The sequence below is a fragment of the Panthera onca genome, chromosome B4 (genome assembly GCF_046562875.1).
Source record: "Panthera onca isolate mPanOnc1 chromosome B4, mPanOnc1 haplotype 2, whole genome shotgun sequence".
In the NCBI taxonomy this organism is placed as follows: domain Eukaryota; kingdom Metazoa; phylum Chordata; class Mammalia; order Carnivora; family Felidae; genus Panthera; species Panthera onca.
The window spans coordinates 77263869-77282205 of record NC_138345.1 but is presented as its reverse complement, the minus strand read 5'-3'; the positions used below and the strand labels follow the sequence as shown (position 1 = coordinate 77282205).

General features: G+C 42.7%; 1 protein-coding gene across 10 annotated transcripts in view; it reads left to right on the top strand.

Annotated features, from left to right (window-relative positions):
• SLC11A2 (solute carrier family 11 member 2) overlaps positions 1-18337 on the top strand; it is a 52880-nt gene that overhangs the window by 17926 nt on the left and 16617 nt on the right. For 5 of the 10 annotated variants that reach the window (XM_078449869.2, XM_078449868.2, XM_078449867.2 and 2 more), the window contains 5 exons: positions 363-1071; positions 13193-13264; positions 15191-15339; positions 15879-16004; positions 16882-17001. In XM_078449869.2, the coding sequence (XP_078305995.1) occupies positions 846-1071; positions 13193-13264; positions 15191-15339; positions 15879-16004; positions 16882-17001 (693 nt within the window). In that variant the 5' untranslated portion in view covers positions 363-845. Of the gene's footprint in view, positions 1-362; positions 1072-2232; positions 2411-2674; positions 2983-10269; positions 10354-12205; positions 12376-13192; positions 13265-15190; positions 15340-15878; positions 16005-16881; positions 17002-18337 lie in introns of those variants that run through there. The other 5 variants (XM_060657594.3, XM_060657592.3, XM_078449866.2 and 2 more) reach the window with 5 other exon arrangements.

Below are 18337 nucleotides of genomic sequence, written 5' to 3'. Positions count from 1 at the left end.
TACTTTGACCAATATGAATCGATTACTCTTTTCTTTCTTTTCCATTCTAAGACATTTCTTTCTATCGCACTTATTTGCATATGTTTTTGTGGTATTAAGCAGATTTTCTTTAAAACTATGAGAAAAGTTTCTGAAGGCAGCAATTTCTTCCTCCCAGTATCCCACTTCACTCTTCTTACTTGCCCCGCCCCCATGTCTCCTTTCCACCTCTGCCTCCAGCTGGCCTACTAAACTATTTGCCAGAGGCATGATTTCCTCATTCTTTCAATTCCCCTTCTCCCAGATTGAGAAATTCTGGGCTTGCTCTGGATTTTTTTTACAGTCTCAGGTTTTCATTTTTGTTTTTTCTTTTTCTTTTCCAGCAGATGCCCCAGTCCTGGGTTCGCATGTCTTTGTTGTCAGCCTGTGGATCACTGATTGACCAGCCTGAGCCAGGGGGTCCCTCAGATCCCAAGGGACAGACTGGGCGGTGCTTTTACCCACACCGTGAGACTCCTCATAATTGCATCAGTGCCGCACGTACCTATGGAAAATACTAGTGGACTGTCAGGCTTGGGGTTAATTGGTTTCAGCTAACACCTTATGGGAGCAGAGTCCTTGTGCACATGCTGCCGTGGTACAAGTGCTCTAACTAGCTTCACACCAAGGGGAGTGGCATCCTGAAGGAAAGCAATTCCTTTTACTCCACCCCTTTCATCCACTGCCACTCACAGATTGGCCTCCAGCTCCTGCCCGGTGGATCAAAGACGAAATCTTGGAATACACGTTTTCAAACTCAATTAATTGTTCATTAATATCCGGGAGTGGCAGATATACGATGCTTCCCTTTTCATGGCAGGTCAAAGATGAAATTTGATTATGCTTTGAAGGGTGTGGTTTGCCTCTTGAAATTCCCGGCAGTGTCTTTACCAACGTGGTGTTGCCCAGAGCAGCCCAAGTGCCCTTATCTAACCAAGGGAGGCGCACTTGTCTGCATATATACAGGCAGGAGCCGACGCTCGGAAAAGTCAAATCCAGCCTGCACAATGAAGAAGCAACCTAAGAAGGATGAAGCTCCACACTGTGAGCTCAGTAAGTAGCCAGCAACCATGCGGAAGCCCAAAGAGGTTGCTTAGCTGAGCAGACCCGTTAGGGGGACATGAATGGCTCCAGCCATTTTACTTTCTAGTTGCAGCAGAAGTTCCCACAGGAAAGGTTCTGGTCTGGAAGGACTTCATCAAGCCTTTCTGAAAACTACCCAGAGGTGTTGGAGAGAGATTCTCAGAACTAATTTGTGCATTTTCTTTTTCTCTCTAGGGGAAGTTCTGTATGGAAACCAGCCTGTTCCAGAGTAACTGAGGATACTCAGCCCAGTTTTTTTGTCCCTGAGATTTTTACTTTGTACTTGATTTGGAGTTTTCTTTTTGCAGTTCATTCTCCTTCCTCCTCTCTTGGACTCTTTTTACTATCTAATAAAATTTTCTCCTAGCAGTTTTTTACGTGGAGAAAGAAGTTGGAGGGGTTTATGCTTCTTTTCCTCTCTAAGCCTACAATTTGGTTAGATAAGCCTGGTTATCTTCAACGTAAGCTGTAGGGGGGTGTCTAAGAATGTTTCTGGAAGCTCTAAAGGGCATTGTAGAAAATGAGGGTGGCTCGTCAGACAATTTTTCTTCCCTCTAAAGCACCACTAGTCTGGCTATCATCTTCAGGGAAAGGCTGGCGTTGTGAGGTTGGGGCTGGGGCGGGATCGCTTTTAGGTAGGCAGAGATAAAGCTTGGAGGAAGAAGTGAACCAGCCGGGTAGGATGGAGGAAAACAATTCATTACAGAGGCTTGGGAGTGGGGCATCTGATGCGGTGGAACTGGCTGTACTAGCTGATGTCTCGCGATTCCTCCCGGGTGTGGGTTGCTTTCGGTGAAGCAGCAGATACTATGGTGTGGCTCTGGGGACGAGAGCATATGGTCCTGCCAGGTTGGCTAAACTTTATGGAGTGGAGCTGTACCTCGCTGAACAAAGTCTCCAGAAAAAAAGCGGGCTTGACTGCCAGTATCTAATGTGAGGCAGCGGCTAACTGAGGTAGGAAATTGATCTGACCCGGGACTGGGCGCAGGACCGCCGGAGCCCCGATATCCACACTCAGCTGAGCACGACCCGCGCTCGCAATGGCTCGGCGAGAAACAGCTCCAGCCCAGGCCGTCGTGGCCCCGCCTCCAGCCTGCTGACCCTGGGGTGGGCGGACCCTCGGGACGCCCTCAGCTGGCCACGCGCGCCGGCAGCTACCGGGAATACGAGGAGTCCAGCCAATAGGAATGTGCAACTGCGGTCCTATCGGCCAATCGCGGGGCGTGTAGGGGGTTGGCAGGCTTGGCGCTAGCTCCCGGGATATGGAGCGGCCAGCGCGAGGGCATCCTGTCTGGTGGCTGCGGAACCGGTAAGGCCACCGGCGGGCGAGGTCAGGGGTCACGCGGCCGCACCAGTTTCCCCAGGCCGGCCGGGAGGGCGCGGGGGTGGGCCAGGGAGCAGGCGCCGGGGCCAGTATGGGGCACGCGGGGCGCCATGCGGGACGGCGAGGGGCGGTGCGGGGGGCCAGACAGAGCCGCCTTATTCGAAGGAAGACAGAGAGCGGGGCGGGGGGTGGGGGCAGGGAGCGAACGCCTGAGGTTGTGGGGCCTCGTCCCTTCTCCGCCGCGGCCTAGGCGAAATGGCCGAACCCCCGTGTGGACCCCGCCGCGCCGGAACCCGTGATCCAGGGTGCGCTGACCCGCTTCACGCCGCGGAGGAGGCGACGGGCACAGGGCAAGGTCCCCGCAGCCGACTTCTTATCTGCGGAGCCCTGGGGCCGCGCCCGTTCCCTGGGCCTCCCGCCGCTCCTCTTTAACAATAAAGATCACTTTAGTGCAGCCGACATCCATGGAGCGCCTTCGAGTGAAGGGCCTGGGCAGGCCGCTGAGTACTCGCGTGTAGATTGGTTTTAGGGCTCTTTGTGCCGCTTCCTGGCTCCAGGTACTTTTATAGGGGGCACACGTTATTGAAGTGGGGTGGATGCTCTCCGACTGTTAGGTTTCTTGTATCCCTGCTTTTAAAGCTACGATATTCCGTCTTTGGATTCCTTTCCACTGCCCCCCCCCCCCCCCCCCCGCGCCCCAATTCCCCGACTCATGTACCAGACGATTTCAAAGAGCATCATTAGGGAAGAAGTTGAGGAACTTGGGATTGAGTTTTCCTGTGTGTAAAATGAGCATATTTTCATATTGTCTGTTGCTTTCAGAAGAGTGCTGCGAAGTTAAGGGAACGCGGCATATCTCTAAAGTGGAAGGCAAAAGCAGAAATTCTGTGGAAGGAGCAGCAAGGGCAAATGGGCTTCCAGAAACTTTTGCTGGCCATTATTTTAGTGAATGTCGGTTAAACCGGGGGGGACACTGTTGACCGTGACTCCTGTGAATGGAAGGCCCACCAGTTTGCACCACTTCTTGGCTGTGTAAACCTTTGAGCAAGTTGCTTAGCCTCCTGGTTCATTTGTCTCCAGGAATTTAAAATGAGAATTGATACTATAAATCTTACAGGTTTGTTAGTGAGTATAAAATAAGTTGATACAGATGAAGTGCTTAGTTCTTGGCGTGTAGGAATTTTTATTACTTAACACGTGCCTTCTTTCCGCTAAAGATTCCCGTCTAAAGAATTTTGATCTTATAACTTACCCTTTGCTCAGAATCGTGTGAGCCTATTGTGAATGAATCCTTAGGCCCTTGTTTTCCATCCCTGGTGTTAACGTTGACCTGAAGGTATAGTATAATTCCGGGTGATTAGAGGCTTCCTACTGGGTGTTTACTGTATCATTAAATAAGGTTGGAAACTATCACTATTCTAGGTATGGCTGTGACAGCTGTGTTGAGTAAACGAAGCCTCAAAACTTTTTGGGCTGTTTAGTTTTTCATTGGAAAATACTTCATTGACAGTCTTGGCCCAGGCACGGTTTATTTTGGATCCACTACCAAAAAGGCCATGATTGCAGTATACTTGGTTTCTCATGTTTCCGGGATGGCTGTGGGACTTCGGAGGGGAATTTCTGGGCAGCCTGGCAACACTTCTTGTTAATGAATGGGGAAGCTTGGTATGAATCTAATCTTACTTTACTGTTAGGAAATCCGCAGTGGTTCCTTGGATTACTCTACAGAGCAACTACTAAGCAGTTTTACTTCAGTTTTGACTCAGTGACGTCAAGGTTAGAGGTTAGAGAACAGTATCCATAAAGTAGCATCTTTTGGGTGGGTGCTGTGGAGTGAAAGGCGTCTTTATTCCTTGTCTCCTCCCCATGTACATAAATACAGTCTGCTGACAGATTTATACCCTTTCCATGAGTTTAAAATTGTCTCTTTTTTCTTAAATTTCTTTTTAATGTTTATTTATTTTGAGAGGGGAGGGACAGAGAGAGAGAGAGGGAGACAGAATCCCAAGCAGGCTCTACTCCAGAGCCTGATGCAGGGCCCAAATTCACGAACTGTGAGATTGTGACCTGAGCTGAAATCGAGTGTCAGACACTTGATTTTAGGGCCACCCAGGTGCCCCTAAAAGTCTCTCCTAAGTTCTCACGATGTTATCTGGAAGGCACTAATGGAAGACTGTTTTGTCTTCCAATTCTCCCCTTCCATGAAAGCTGCTATTTACACACATAGCATAATCACAAAATGAGAAACTCCGAATTTGTGAAAAAGAGTATGCTGTCCCGATTTGGCTGAAGTACGGATGGTATATGTTCAGTTATTTAGCTTTGGAATGAGACAATTTAGTACTTCTGTAGGGTTGAAAGTTGGATGTGGGTTTGGTGAGGGTAGAGGACGGTGTCTTCTCGAAACCTCTTTACTTGTGCTTGAGTAAGGAGGAAAGGGAGTGGCATCTTCAAAGAGTTGAGTGTTTAAGGCAGAAAAGGAAGCCTTTTGCTCTAATGTTGTCATCCTTATCATCTGAGTCTCTGTGGTCTGAATAAAATATTTTGGAAAAGAAGGCAGGGAGCATTGGAATGTGCAGAATATAAGGCTTTGGAAAAGCTAGACCCCTTTTGTCTCATCAGATGCTATTCATTCTTTTGATAATTTAACAAACAGATATTTAACAATTGACATTTTTGGGCCCCTGGAGACACAAAGAAAGACCCTTCAGACATCATCAGGGACATCATGGATAACATACAACATTGTTTGTATTATAAACTATAATAAAATGGGAATGGAATATAAAATAGTTGGCCAGGAATGATAGAAAATATACTTATCATCTAGTTCCTTTTCCACTTTTAATTTTTTTTTTTTTTTAACGTTTACTTATTTTTGAGACAGAGAGAGACAGAGCATGAACGGGGGAGGGTCAGAGAGAGGGAGACACAGAATCTGAAACAGGCTCCAGGCTCTGAGCTGTCAGCACAGAGCCCGACGCGGGGCTTGAACTCACTGACCGTGAGATCATGACCTGAGCCGAAGTCGGCCGCTTAACCGACTGAGCCACCCAGGTGCCCCTCCACTTTTAATTTTAAGGCTGAAGTCACTTACATTTTTTAATGTGAAGACCAAAGTTTCCAGTAAAACCTTGAATTGGGAAGTTGAGGTTCTTAGGCTTGTCTTTATGCTTATTGCTGGTAGGTGATCTTGTTTGGGTTATTTTTGTTTTGGTCCCATTAATCGCTAGTAATCAAGTGACTGCTAAAACCCCTAGGTAATGAAAGGAGAAGGCTGCAAGTTAATTATTAAAATTTTAAACAGGTTCCAAAGAGCAGAAGGAGGCAGGTGTGCAGCTGGAGAATCTTGTAGTAAGTGTTATTTGTCTGTACATATAATTTTTCTTTACTTTAAGAAAAGACGTGTTGAGGAAAATATGTACTCAAATTGTTAAGGCCAGGCTACGTCCGAGGGGCCAGAATGTGTCATTGGAATGAATGAATTGAATGTAGTCTAGTAATAATCATTCTTCACATTTGCCAGAGGAAAATGACTCATGCAAGTGTGAGGGCAAAACATTTTTCTGAGGCATGAGTGGGTATAGGCTTATTTAATACTGACCTTCTTATTTCAATATAAAGGGGTGTTTGAAATTGTTCACAGAGCGTAGAGTTGCAGGATAGATGCGTCAGGCTGGGAGGCCAGGTTGGTTCCCCCAAAGGGAAATGCACTGCTGTTTACTTCTGGTTAGGAAGAAATCAGAGGAAGCTCTCTGTGTGAGAATTGGGAGGAACAAAGACCCAGCTACAGTCTCTAGAGGTAAGACTTCAGGGACCCTGACTTGTGAGCATAGAGGTTTGAAAGCTGGTTAACCCTCAGCAATGAGCAGAGAAAGTGTTCTGTCTAGTAGGTATCAGGTCCTTCTAATTCTGAAGTCTCTGGTTGATGAGTGATATATTTTTTGAAAGATCAGTACTTCTGGACAGCCTGGCCACATTTCTCCCAGCTGTTATCATCTTTGACACCCAGGCAGCCAGTTTCATTATCTTTCTCCCCATTTCTTACTCCCTCTCTCCTTGCTGCTTAACATTTTTTTTTCTTCTTTTTTTTTTTTTTGTCATTCAGTGTTCTCAATGTCATGTTTTTCTTTCAACTGTGAAACAGATCCTCAGAAGTCCAGCTCAAGTGAGAAACAGCAAACTTGATGTTGAGTTGAAATTGTGGTTCTCTGGGAGACTAAGCAAGATTATCCCAATTTTGAGATTATTACTGCAGTATACAAAGTCAGTAAAATGAAAAACAGTCCACACTGGTATCTTAATGGCCATCGTGCCAGAGTGAGAAAGAGACACACACATACAGAAGCCCTGATGCGTATTAAGCACATTGTACAATAGGAGTACTGTTTGTACTTTGTGAACTGGGTGTGTTTCTGTGGCTTTGGCTGAAGACATTCTAATATGAAGACATTCTCTAGTTAGGTAGTGAGGATTAGAGTTTTCAGGCCTTTTCTTAAACTAACACCACAGGGACTTTTCACTTTTCCTTCACAGAAGTAGGTGTAATCGGTCTCAACCTGTCTTTTCTTCATTTTATCATTTTCTATCAAATTCATTTTCATAACAGAAAAATAGGAGGCACTTACATCTAAATTTAAAAAATTCTAAACTTTGTATCCTCAAGAATAATTTAGAAATTCACAAGGCTTTTTAAAAATTAATTATCATAGTTGACATATCATGTTACATTAGAATCAGGTGTACAACATAGTGATTTGACAATTCTGTACATTATGGGACACTTCCCATGGTACATGGAGCTCCCATCTGCCACCGTGAAATGTTATTACAGTATTGTTGACTATATTCCCTATGCTTTCCTTTTCATTTCCATGACTTATTTATTTTAAAATTGGAAGCTTGTACTTCTTTTTTTTTTTTTTGAGAGAGAGAGAGAGGGCGCAAGTGAGCAAGGGGCAGAGAGGGAGGGAGGGAGAGAATTGGGGCTCACCCTAAGCAGGGCTCAAGCTCACCAGTGCAGGACTTGAACTCAGAAACCATGAGATCATGACCTGAGATGAAGTCAGATGCTTAATGGACTGACTCACCCAGCCACCTGGAAGTTTGTACCTCTTAATCCCCGTTACCCATTTTGCCCATCTCCCTCACACCTCCACTCAGGTAACCATCCGTTTGGTCTCTGTATTTAAGAGATTCTTCATTTGTTTGTTTTGCTTTTTAGATTCCACATATAAGTGAAATCATATGGTATTTGTCTTTCCCTCTTTGACATATTTCACTTAGCATAATACCTCTAGGTGCTATGTTATGCTATGTTATGTTACTCCTTACATGGGCTTTGGTGGGGGTCTTGGGGCAGCACCTGTGGTCTGAATCAGGGTGGGAGGAGCGCCTAGGTGGCTCAGTCAGTTGAGCATCGACTTCAGCTCAGGTCATGATCTCACGGTTTGTGGGTCACGCTCTGTGCTGACAGCTCAGAGCTTGGGGCCTGCTTCCGATTCTGTGTCTCCCTCTCTCTCTGCCCCTCCCCTTCTCATGCTCTCTCTCTCTTTCTCTCTCTCTCTCTCTCTCTCTCTCCGAAATAAACATTTTTAAAAAATTAAAAAAATAAAAATAAAAAATAAATCAGGGTGGGGATGTTCAGTCCTTCCATGCTTTGCAAAAGCGATTCCTGACTACCTTGTGAATTTTGCCAGTCAGCTTTAAACATTCCTGTTCACATTTATTTAGCCAGTTGCTTCCATATAAACACTTTTGGTTCCCTCTATGAGAGTTTGTTGCCTTCTTAATGCTGTCTTTGATTTTATTTATATAGGGGAGGGGAGGGGAGGTAAAAAGGGATGAATTAGAGGAATGTTCAAAAACATTACTCTCTAAACTTTATAATTAATTTTAGGGAGACTTTTGCAATATTGAACACTACTCTGAAATCGGTGAAATAGTTTGTATGTATGTATTTATTTATGTTTGTTTATTTTTGAGAGAGAGAGAGCAAGTGAGGAGTGGGAGCAGGGGAGGTCCAGAGAGAGAGGGAGACACAGAATCCGGAGCAGGCTCCAGGCTCTGAGCTGTCAGTGTAGAGCTCAAACCCACAAACCGTGAAATCATGACCTGCGTTGAAGTCAGATGCTTAACTGACTGAGCCACCCAGGTGCCCAGGTTTATTTATTTATTTTGAGAGAGGGAGTTTGTGCACCAGCAGGGGAGGGTCAGAGAGAGAGGGAGAAAGAGAGAGAATCCCAAGCAGGCTCCGCACTGTCAGTGTGGAGCCCAACTTATGGCCGGTTCCATCTCAGGAACCATGAGATCATGACCTGAGCTGAAACCAAGAGTCAGATATTTAACCAGCTGAGCCACCCAGGCGTCCCTTAACTTACATGTTTTTTAACATTCAGTATTTCATACTTTCTTGGGGGCAATTTAAAAACAGATTTGGGCTATCTAAATTGTTCTTTAAAAAATTAACTGTTCTTCCAGAGTTCTTGTGAATGCTAAGAGAACACATGAGATAATGTTAATAAGATGTTCAGAATTGATTATGGCTAGTATGTGTTTGGGGGGATACCCAAATTAAGGAGTCAGGAAATTCCTGACAAGGCAGCTTCTAATTTTTGCATTCAAGTGAAATTCCCAATTCATAATTTCAGAGCATGGCTGTTTGGGCACTAAGACAAAGTAGTAATAAGTTAAGCTTAAGGTAGTATATTATATGCCTGCCAGCTGGACAGCTGCAGATCTCTGATTATCCATTACAGAAGTTTTGTCAGACAGAGTTCATCTACACATTCTGAAAGTATCTGTTTGGAAGCTGAGTGAATCCATAGGACTTTTGCATTAAAAAATAAATAAATGGTACAAGTACATGACAAAATGATTTTTTTTTTTAAGTGCAAAATGGTATATGGTGTATATTCAGTGAGAGGTCTTCCTTTCACCTGACCTTGTTTGTACTTCCCTACTCCTTCATCTTGGGGACAGCATTATTAGTTTTTGGTATGTCCTTGAGAGATAGCCCATACATGTACGTATGTATATTATCATCCCTCCTCTTGTTTTCTTCTTGCCATATAAATGATTCCATACTGTCTATAAATTGGATTTTTTACTTGAAAACATATCTTGGAGATTGTCTCCTATCAGTACAATTAGATATGCTCTATTATAATAGCTGCATGGCATTCTATCCTGTGAATGTACATAGTCTATTTAACCAGCCTTTGACTGATATCAAGGTTGTTTTTAGTCTATTGATACTACAAACAGTGTTACAGGAAATTTCCTTGCACACACTTCCTTGTATGAGTGTTTCTTTAGGATACATTCTTAGAAACAGAATTGCTGGGTCAAAGGGTGCTTTTAACATTTGAGACAGAAAATGTAATTTTATTAGCCTTTTTATCTTGTAAAACATTTGTTTGAAAGTAATCTCTGTGGGGCTTGATCTCATGTGGGGCTTGAACTCATGACCCCAATGTGGCGCTTGAACTTATGACCCTGAGATCAAGAGTCACGTGGCTCTATTGCTCTACCGACTAAGCCAGCCGGGCACCCCACTTGTAAACATTCTTACAGCTTTTTTTGTCTTGAAAGAGAGAGAGAGTGGGTACACACAAGTTGGAGAGTGGTAGAGGGAGAGAGAGAATCCCAAGCAGGCTCCATGCTCAGTGAGGAGCCTGACATGGGGCTTTATCTCACGACCCCAGGATTATGACCTGAGCCGAAATCAAGAGTTGGACCCTCAACCGACTGAGCCATCCAGGCACCTCATTCTTACAACTTTTGATAAGGAATGGGATAAAACAGTTTATAGTACATGTATCCAGGAGTGCCATTTTTTCTGTTGTTGCTGTTTGACAGGAGGAAACTTACTGGCTTTGGAAGAAGGTGACGCTTTATGGTTGCGGTGAGCTAGAATATTATCAAAGGTATATTAATCATAATTACCAAGTATTGCTGGACTGATTCTGGTTGCTTATATTTCAACTTGATCTTTTTATTAATGTAGTTGAATGACTGAAATGATCTGGTGGCATAGTCCTAGGGAGGAAAACTGTCTTAATATTAACTCAGTGCTTCCATATGAATCTTAAATTTTCATGGAGATTTAAATACCAAGCATAACTGACCTTCTCTATTCCCTGCTCTCGTTATGTTCTGTAGACACTGGAAACAGTGGAACTTATAGTTTGTTAACTGCAAGTTTTGATGAGAAAAATGGAATCTATAATCTCTTTTCCTTTCTTAAAATAATACATTCCTGAGATTTCAGAGAGAAGGTCAGACTTCTTGTATCTTATTGGCTCTGTATGTAGTTAGTATAGGAATAGTCCCATAGAATACAAATAACAATTGTAAAAAATTTTGTCATGAAATATTTCTGTCTAAAATTATTTATCACCTTTGTAGACTGTAGGCTTGGGGAAAAACAGAGTACTATCTGAATTGTTTGTTCTCAGAATTTAATTTAAAAGCTTATTTTGGGGAGAAAATTTCACCAGATGCATTAAACAATTCTGTGCCTTAAAGAGGCTCTCAGTCATCACTATAAAAGTAATCTAATTTAGTCAGTTCTTGGTGAGTGGGGCCACATTGGAAGAAAGTTGAGTTATTCTTGATAATAACATAATACATAATAAAATATTAATAACATAATTTTAAGTAATAATAATGTTCTCAGAGTTGATCAAAGTATAAAGAAGGGCTCTTTACCTCACACCAAGTGGCCCAGAACCTTTTCCTGTAAGAGCCATAGTCCCAAAGCTGATTTGCAGTGCCTAATTTATGATGGGTTAGGATAACCTGGTAACCTAGCTTCTTAGAATTCTATGTAAAATAAAAAGGCTCTGGATGGGGCCAAAGGGCTGTGCTGTGATTGGAATCCAAGTGGCTACTGCTACTCTGAATGGTCAGCTATGTAAATCTCATTTAGATGAGGTGCTAAAGAGGGTTTGAATATCATCAGTATTACTGGCATCTGTTGGCTGGTTTTTCGACATCTGGTGTCTTAAAACCTGATAGGAGGGACATGGCTAGTTGTCCATTGCAACAAAATACTTGATATTGGTGATTATAGAGGTAAAAGGTTATGTTTTCCAAATTAGTAAGTGGTAGTATGTTTTACATCGGGAAGATAGATGAAACCTAAAACCTTTCAGGTCTGAATTCTGTAATTCTTTAAAATAGGTACAGAATATGTTGGTAGATAGATTATGTAAAAAAGAAAGTAGAGGAATGTTCAGATAGGAACAAGGGACAAGAGAGATGAAGACTTTATACAGTAAAAGATATCTAAGGAGAGGCTTTATAACTTTTTAGGAGGATAGTTTTTATTGGGATTTAAGTGGGGGTTAGGGTTAACAATAAATATTGCCTTAGGGCGCCTGGGTGGCTCAGTTGGTTGAGTGGCCGACTTTGGCTCATGATCAGGTCGTGATCTTGCAGTTTGTGAGTTCGAGCCCTGTGTCAGGCTCTGTGCTGACCGCTCGGAGCCTGGAGCCTGCTTCGGATTCTGTATCTCTCTTTCTCTCTCTCTCTCTCTCTGCCCCTCCCCTGCTCATGCTCTCTCTCTGTCTCAGAAATAAACATTAAAAAATTTTTTTTAAAAACAATAAATATTGCCTTGTCTTTCTCCTTCTAAATTTGAAATCAACTGAGAAATAAATTCCTTAATCAGCAGATCAAAATGTTAAAAAATCATCCTGATTGGTGGGGTTGACTGGAGAATACTCCATAGATCTGTGGCTAGATGAGCTTACAACCATCTTCCCCTCTCCCCAGTTAAACTTAACCCAACAGGATGCTGGACTCTGGGACAACCACTCATCCCGCCGTCCCCCGACCCCCACCTGGGCCTTGCAGGCCAGAGAGAAGTTCTGGCATCATGCAGACTGTGCCTACTCCTCCTGGTACCTCATCTTTCCCTGAAAGCCCAAGAAGGGAAGGCCATGGTGATTAGTTTCTGCTCCCGGTTGTTGAAGGGTTAGGGAATGAGAAATGTCGTAGAAGTCTCTCTCTCCTCAGGGAAATATGAGCCTGCGGAATAATGGCCCTCCTTTTCTCCCCCCTTCTCAGAAAATTGAAGCATGAGCTTAAATAGTTTCCTAGATCAAAAAGGGTTACAGATCTTTGTCTTTTGGGGCGCCTGGGTGGCTCAGTTGGTTAAACGTCCGACTTCAGCTCAGGTCATGATCTCATCGTCCATGAGTTCGAGCCCCGCGTCAGGCTCTGTGCTGACAGCTCCGAGCCTGGAACCTGCTTCAGATTCTGTGTCTCCCTCTCTCTCTGACCCTCCCCCGTTCATTCTCTGTCTCTTTCTGTCTCAAAAATAAATAGATCCTCCCCCGTTCATTCTCTGTCTCTTTCTGTCTCAAAAATAAATAAACATTAAAAAAAATTAAAATAAAAAACTTGTAAAAGGCAGGGGGACCAATCTGGTTTTAAATATTTGAGTTAATCTGGAAGCAAAGGGCAGAAACTGGGGAATCGCCTAGCAGCCTCTCTGTGGATACTTATTAAAAAGTATTTGCCTATTTCCCTGAAACACCTTTTGCTTCAGTTTGGCTTAGAAGTCTTATTAGCAAGACTTTTATATTTTTATTAAATATCTCAATCATACTCTGAAAACTGATTATTTTCAAGGTTATCTAATTCAGTAGAAGGATTCTTTTCATATAATACGGGATCAGTTGTACAGAGTAACAAAATGCTGGTTCTAAACTTTTAGTTTGTTCTTGCTGATTCCTCTCTTCCTTTTCTCCATTTCAGAATCCTATTCTAAGAACTTGGACACTCAGTCATCCACCATGGTATTGGGTCCTGAACAGAAGATGCCAGATGGTAATTTACAGCTTTGTGTTATTGTCTGATTTTTATTTGGAACTAAGTTTATTTTTTTTATTTTAATTTTTTTAATGCTTATTTTTGAAAGAGAGAGAGAGAGAGACAAAGCATGAATGGGAGAGGGGCAGAAAGAGAGGGAGACACACAATCTGAAGCAGGCTCCAGGCTCTGAGCTGTCAGCACAGAGCCCGATGAGGGACTCGAACCCACGAACCATGAGATCATGACCTGAGCTGAAGTCAGACGCTTAACCAATTGAGCCACCCAGGCGCCCTGGAATTAGGTTGAAATCGGTAACAGAAATTGACCATATTTTCCTTCTTGTCATCTGTGGTAACAAAAACTGTCCTTAACTCCACTTCCCTAGCCAACAGTATCATCACAGAGACCTGCTCCAATCAGGTCTGATCCAGTCACCATCTGCTGATTTAGGCTGTAAATGAAAAATGGATTTATAACTAGAGAGATCTGTCTCCTGTCTTATTTCCAATCCTGAGATGAGCCAAGATTAGCTACAAGTTTGGTTTCTATAGCAGTAATGCTTGCAAGGGCAGTATTAATCACAGACCTGGCATAAAATTCTTTAGAATGCTTTGGCTTTTCACAGCACTGCAGATACTTAACGTGAGGAGCAATATAATACCGAGCAAACACCTTTAACTGTGTATTCCATTAGAGCTTCTTGAGTGCTCTAATCCTTCCGAATTCTAAATGTCCCCTGTAGAATTTTCATTCCTTTTCTTTAAATATCTTCATTAATTCAGGGCCACTTCACCTCAAGTGGGTCAGCTCCTTATAGAAAGAAAGCTTTTGTTTTTCTAATTGGAGGTTGCAAGGATTTCTTGGAAACCCTAACATTAGAGAGCTCTGTGGTTCAAAATAGCCATTTGATGGCTACCAAACTAGGCTTTGTGTCCTTCTGGCAGATTAGCCCTTTTCTTCCAGACCCTCCCCTTCCCAGCACTTAAGATTAACTGCGAAATGCAGGACTCAGGGAAACACTGATTACCAGTCTAAGATGAGACCTCCTATCACAAGGGTGCCCACACCCCGTGACCCAAGGCTCTTCACTGCAGACCGTAGTCAGGAGGCAAAGGGTTCCTGCTTGGTGGCTTTCCTGCAGGTTCAGATTTTAGCTTGAACTGTGGCAGGATTTTTCAACTTCCACATTTATTGAGAAGCCTGACAGAGGTATAATGTCCAAGGATGATTCTTTGAGTAAGTCCTACCAAATGATGGGTTGGAGACAGAACTAGACAGACTTAGTTCCTTTCTTCTAAAAGTTAAGATTTTAGGTTTTACCAGCCTGGGAATGTTATATTTTGAGCCCTAGACATCCGTGTTTTTAGAAGAAAATGGAGTGGTTCTAAAAATTGCTACCTGGGAATATAGAAGTGTGAAAGTAGGAAAACCATTGCAAGAAGAGTGTTAAAACTGATCGAGAGCTGAGTGACTGGGGAAGAGGGGTGAGAGGGAGCTTTGTTACCATAAGCTTTTTTTATTTCCTGAATTTCCATCCCTGTGAATGTATCGCCTATTAAAGAATTCATTTATTTTGGGCGCCTGGGTGGCTCAGTAGTTAAGCATTTGACTCTTGACTTTGACTCAGGTCATGATCTCACGGTTCGTGAGTTTGAGCCCTGCATTGGGCTCTGTGCTGCCAGCATGGAGCCTGCTTGAGGTTCTCTCTCTCACCCTCTTTCTCTGCCCCTCCCTCACTGGTGCTCTCTTTCTCAAAATAAATAAACTTTTAAGAAAGGAATTAGTTTATTAAAAATATAAATAAAATATTAGAAATAAATTGAGTAGAGTCAGCTTGGTCTTGTGCATTTAGGTATTAAAAGATTTAATTTAAAAGTTACTAAGGATGAGTTGTCAGTGTATTTTGTTCATTTTCATTTCTTCTCAAATTTGTTAATTTAGATGATGCTTCTGGAGACCATGGGGACCCTGCCAGTCTTGGTACCCTCAACCCTGCCTATAGTAACTCATCTCTTTCCCAGTCCACTGGGCACTCACAGGAGCCCTTTACCACCTACTTTGATGAGAAGATTGCCATTCCTGAAGAGGAGGTTAGTGACAAATCTTTGGAGGAAAACTTTATTTAGAGAAAACTTAGGAGTGAAAAGTCTGCTGGATAACTCAAGATTAATGGCCTCACATCTAATTTTGGCAAGCAGTCTCTGAAGACAGCTTTTGTAATCAGAATAAGTAGAAACTGTTTGGGAAAATGAGGACCTTGAAAAACAGTTGCCACGTTGACCTAGTGAATATTTTTTGATCTAGAAGTATGAATTTCATGTTCTTTTTTTTTTAGTGTCCCATTTAGGTAGTGATTGGGCATAGGGGTACTGATAGGTATTAGACTGAGAGGCTGATTGATGGAAAGAACAGGTAAAGAAAGGGCTCCTATTTGGACAGAGAAGAGGTAGCTTATTGATAAGAAGTGGGTAACATGGAAGTTGAACTTGGACACACGCAGTGTCCAACATCCTAAGTCTTTCGATCTTATGAAGCTCATATTGTTGTTTTATATGTAACAAAATAACAGATAAATTAGATCAGTAATTTGGAGGTGGTAATTCGTTTGATGTCTTCCTCTCTCGTATAGTATTCTTGTTTTAGCTTTCGTAAACTCTGGGCTTTCACGGGACCGGGCTTTCTTATGAGTATTGCCTACTTGGATCCAGGAAACATCGAGTCTGATTTGCAGTCTGGAGCGGTGGCTGGATTTAAGGTGAATATCTGGTCTTACCCCTGTCCCTTTTAAACACACAGTACACCCTCACATCCTTTCCCCCTACAATGCCTGTCGGATGTCAGCCTCGGGAGTTACATGCAAATACTTCATTGGCAGTAATGCTTAGGTGAAAAGTACTTTCCACCATCTGCTTTTTTTTTTTTTTTTAATGTTTATTTATTTTTGAGAAAATGTGAGTGGGTGAGGGGCAGAGAGGAGGGACAAAGGATCTGAAGCATACTCCTCACTGAACAGCAGTGAGCTCAATGTGGGGCTTAAACTCAAGAACTGTGAGATCATGACCCGAGCTGAAGTTGGATGCTCAACTGATTGAGTCATGCTTCTGTTTTTTTTTTTAATTTATTAAAAAAAATTTTTTTTAATGTTTATTTATTTTTGAGAGAGAGAGAGAGAGAGAGTGCCAGTGGAGGAGGGCAGAGAGAGAGGGAGACACAGAATCCAAAGCAGGCTCCAAGCTTTGAGCTGTCTGCAACGAGCCCCATGTGGGGCTGAAACTCACGAACCTTGAGATCATGTACTGTGCCAGAGTCGGATGCTTAACTGACCAAGCCACCCAGGTGCCCCTTAATTTATTTTAGACACATATTTGGTTTTAAATTTTTGTTTTGTTTTATCTACTCCACATAGTTTCCTTGAACAAAGGAGAAACTGTAGGTGGGAGAAACTCAGACTCAGAAAGGTATGAGGTGACCTAGCAGGTTATGTACAGAACCTGATACAGAACTCAGGTCATTTGATTCTGGATCTGGGCTCTTTCCCGAATGTTGTATTTCTCATTCATGTTGCTAAACAGGCAAACAAAAACACCCCAGTTGTCTAATGAGTGTTATGATGGGATTTTGTTCTTTTCTAGTTGCTCTGGGTTCTTCTGTTGGCCACCATGGTGGGGCTCCTACTCCAGCGCCTTGCAGCTAGACTGGGAGTGGTCACAGGGTTGCATCTTGCTGAAGTGTGTCACCGTCAGTATCCCAGGGTGAGCAATGTAGTGTGCGGTTTGTTACTCATCTCATAGGAACCTGTGTGTCTGGTGATACGTGCTGGCCGGAGGGCTTGGCGGTCAGGGGCCCTGAGGATGAGTCCCAAGGAATATTATTTAGTTCCTCTTGCTGCCAACCCATATTTCTCTACTTCAGAATTTAACTTGGGATTCACTTTTTGCCAGAAAGCTTCCTTCGAAAAATTCAGTTTGCATAAATACCTGCCATTCGTTCTGCCTTCTGGCATCTTGCAGTGCCCAGCCCATGGAGGGGTGGGAGTGCTCTAAGCACTTTGAGTCATACATCTTTATTACTATCATACATATTTTCTTTTTTGATTGACTTTGTCATCAATTTGAAAAATAAGGTTTTTCATTTTACTTTACTACATGTGGCAGGATCTTTGGATTTGTTAATAATTATTTTTCAATTTACCATGACCCTGGAGGTTATACTGTCTTCTGCAACTTTTTTCTGGACATTTTGGCCCTTTCTCACTGCTCTCTAAGGCAGGAATGGACTCTGTGTCTGGAAGATAGTTTTAACCTAGGTTCATCTTTAGATAAGATACTGATCTGCCTCTGGTTTGTCCTAAATGTTTAATCTCCTTTCATGGCTGTGAGAAACTATCTGTATCTGCTTTATTTCCCCATATATGCTTCTCAAAAAAGCCATGGTAATTTATAATTTCTTGTAGCTTCTTTTTCTTCATGTATCTTAACAGTTGTTTTTTGTGACAATTTTTTTGTATAGTCAATACCTGAAGATGTATGTTTGTTTTTTTTTTCTTGACCCCTGCTAGCCAGTATTAACTAAATTTGTCTTTTAGCTGGATTATTTGACCAGATTAGTTTTCTCTTATATGCCACTCAATTCCAATCAGTTCGCCCTAAGTCCCTTTACATGTCTGTCCTTTATCACTTGGTTGTGTATTATTATTACATTAAGGATGACCCCAGCCTTTTCATTTTTGTTTTGTCTCTGTAGCCACGGTCAAGATATTTTCTCTTGTGGTCATTTTCTGTTCTCTCCTGAACAGTATTTTGACCATATGAGCATCCTCATCTTCCCCTAAAACTTTTAAGTTTGTTTTTAGGCGGGAAATTAAGTGGAAATTAATGAATGGAAATTCTGTTCCTCTCTTGAGTGGAAGAGAAAGAGAAAAAATTAGGATCAGCCCTTGCCCTGACCTCGGCTCATAGGTTCTACCACGTAGAAACACCCTTGCTTTCTCCAGCTGGGGGCCACAGTGCAATAGTCCATCCCTAGACTGAAAGCTTATAAAGGACTGTGGATGGGTCAGTGCCAGATGTGAATTCCAAACTCTAAGGA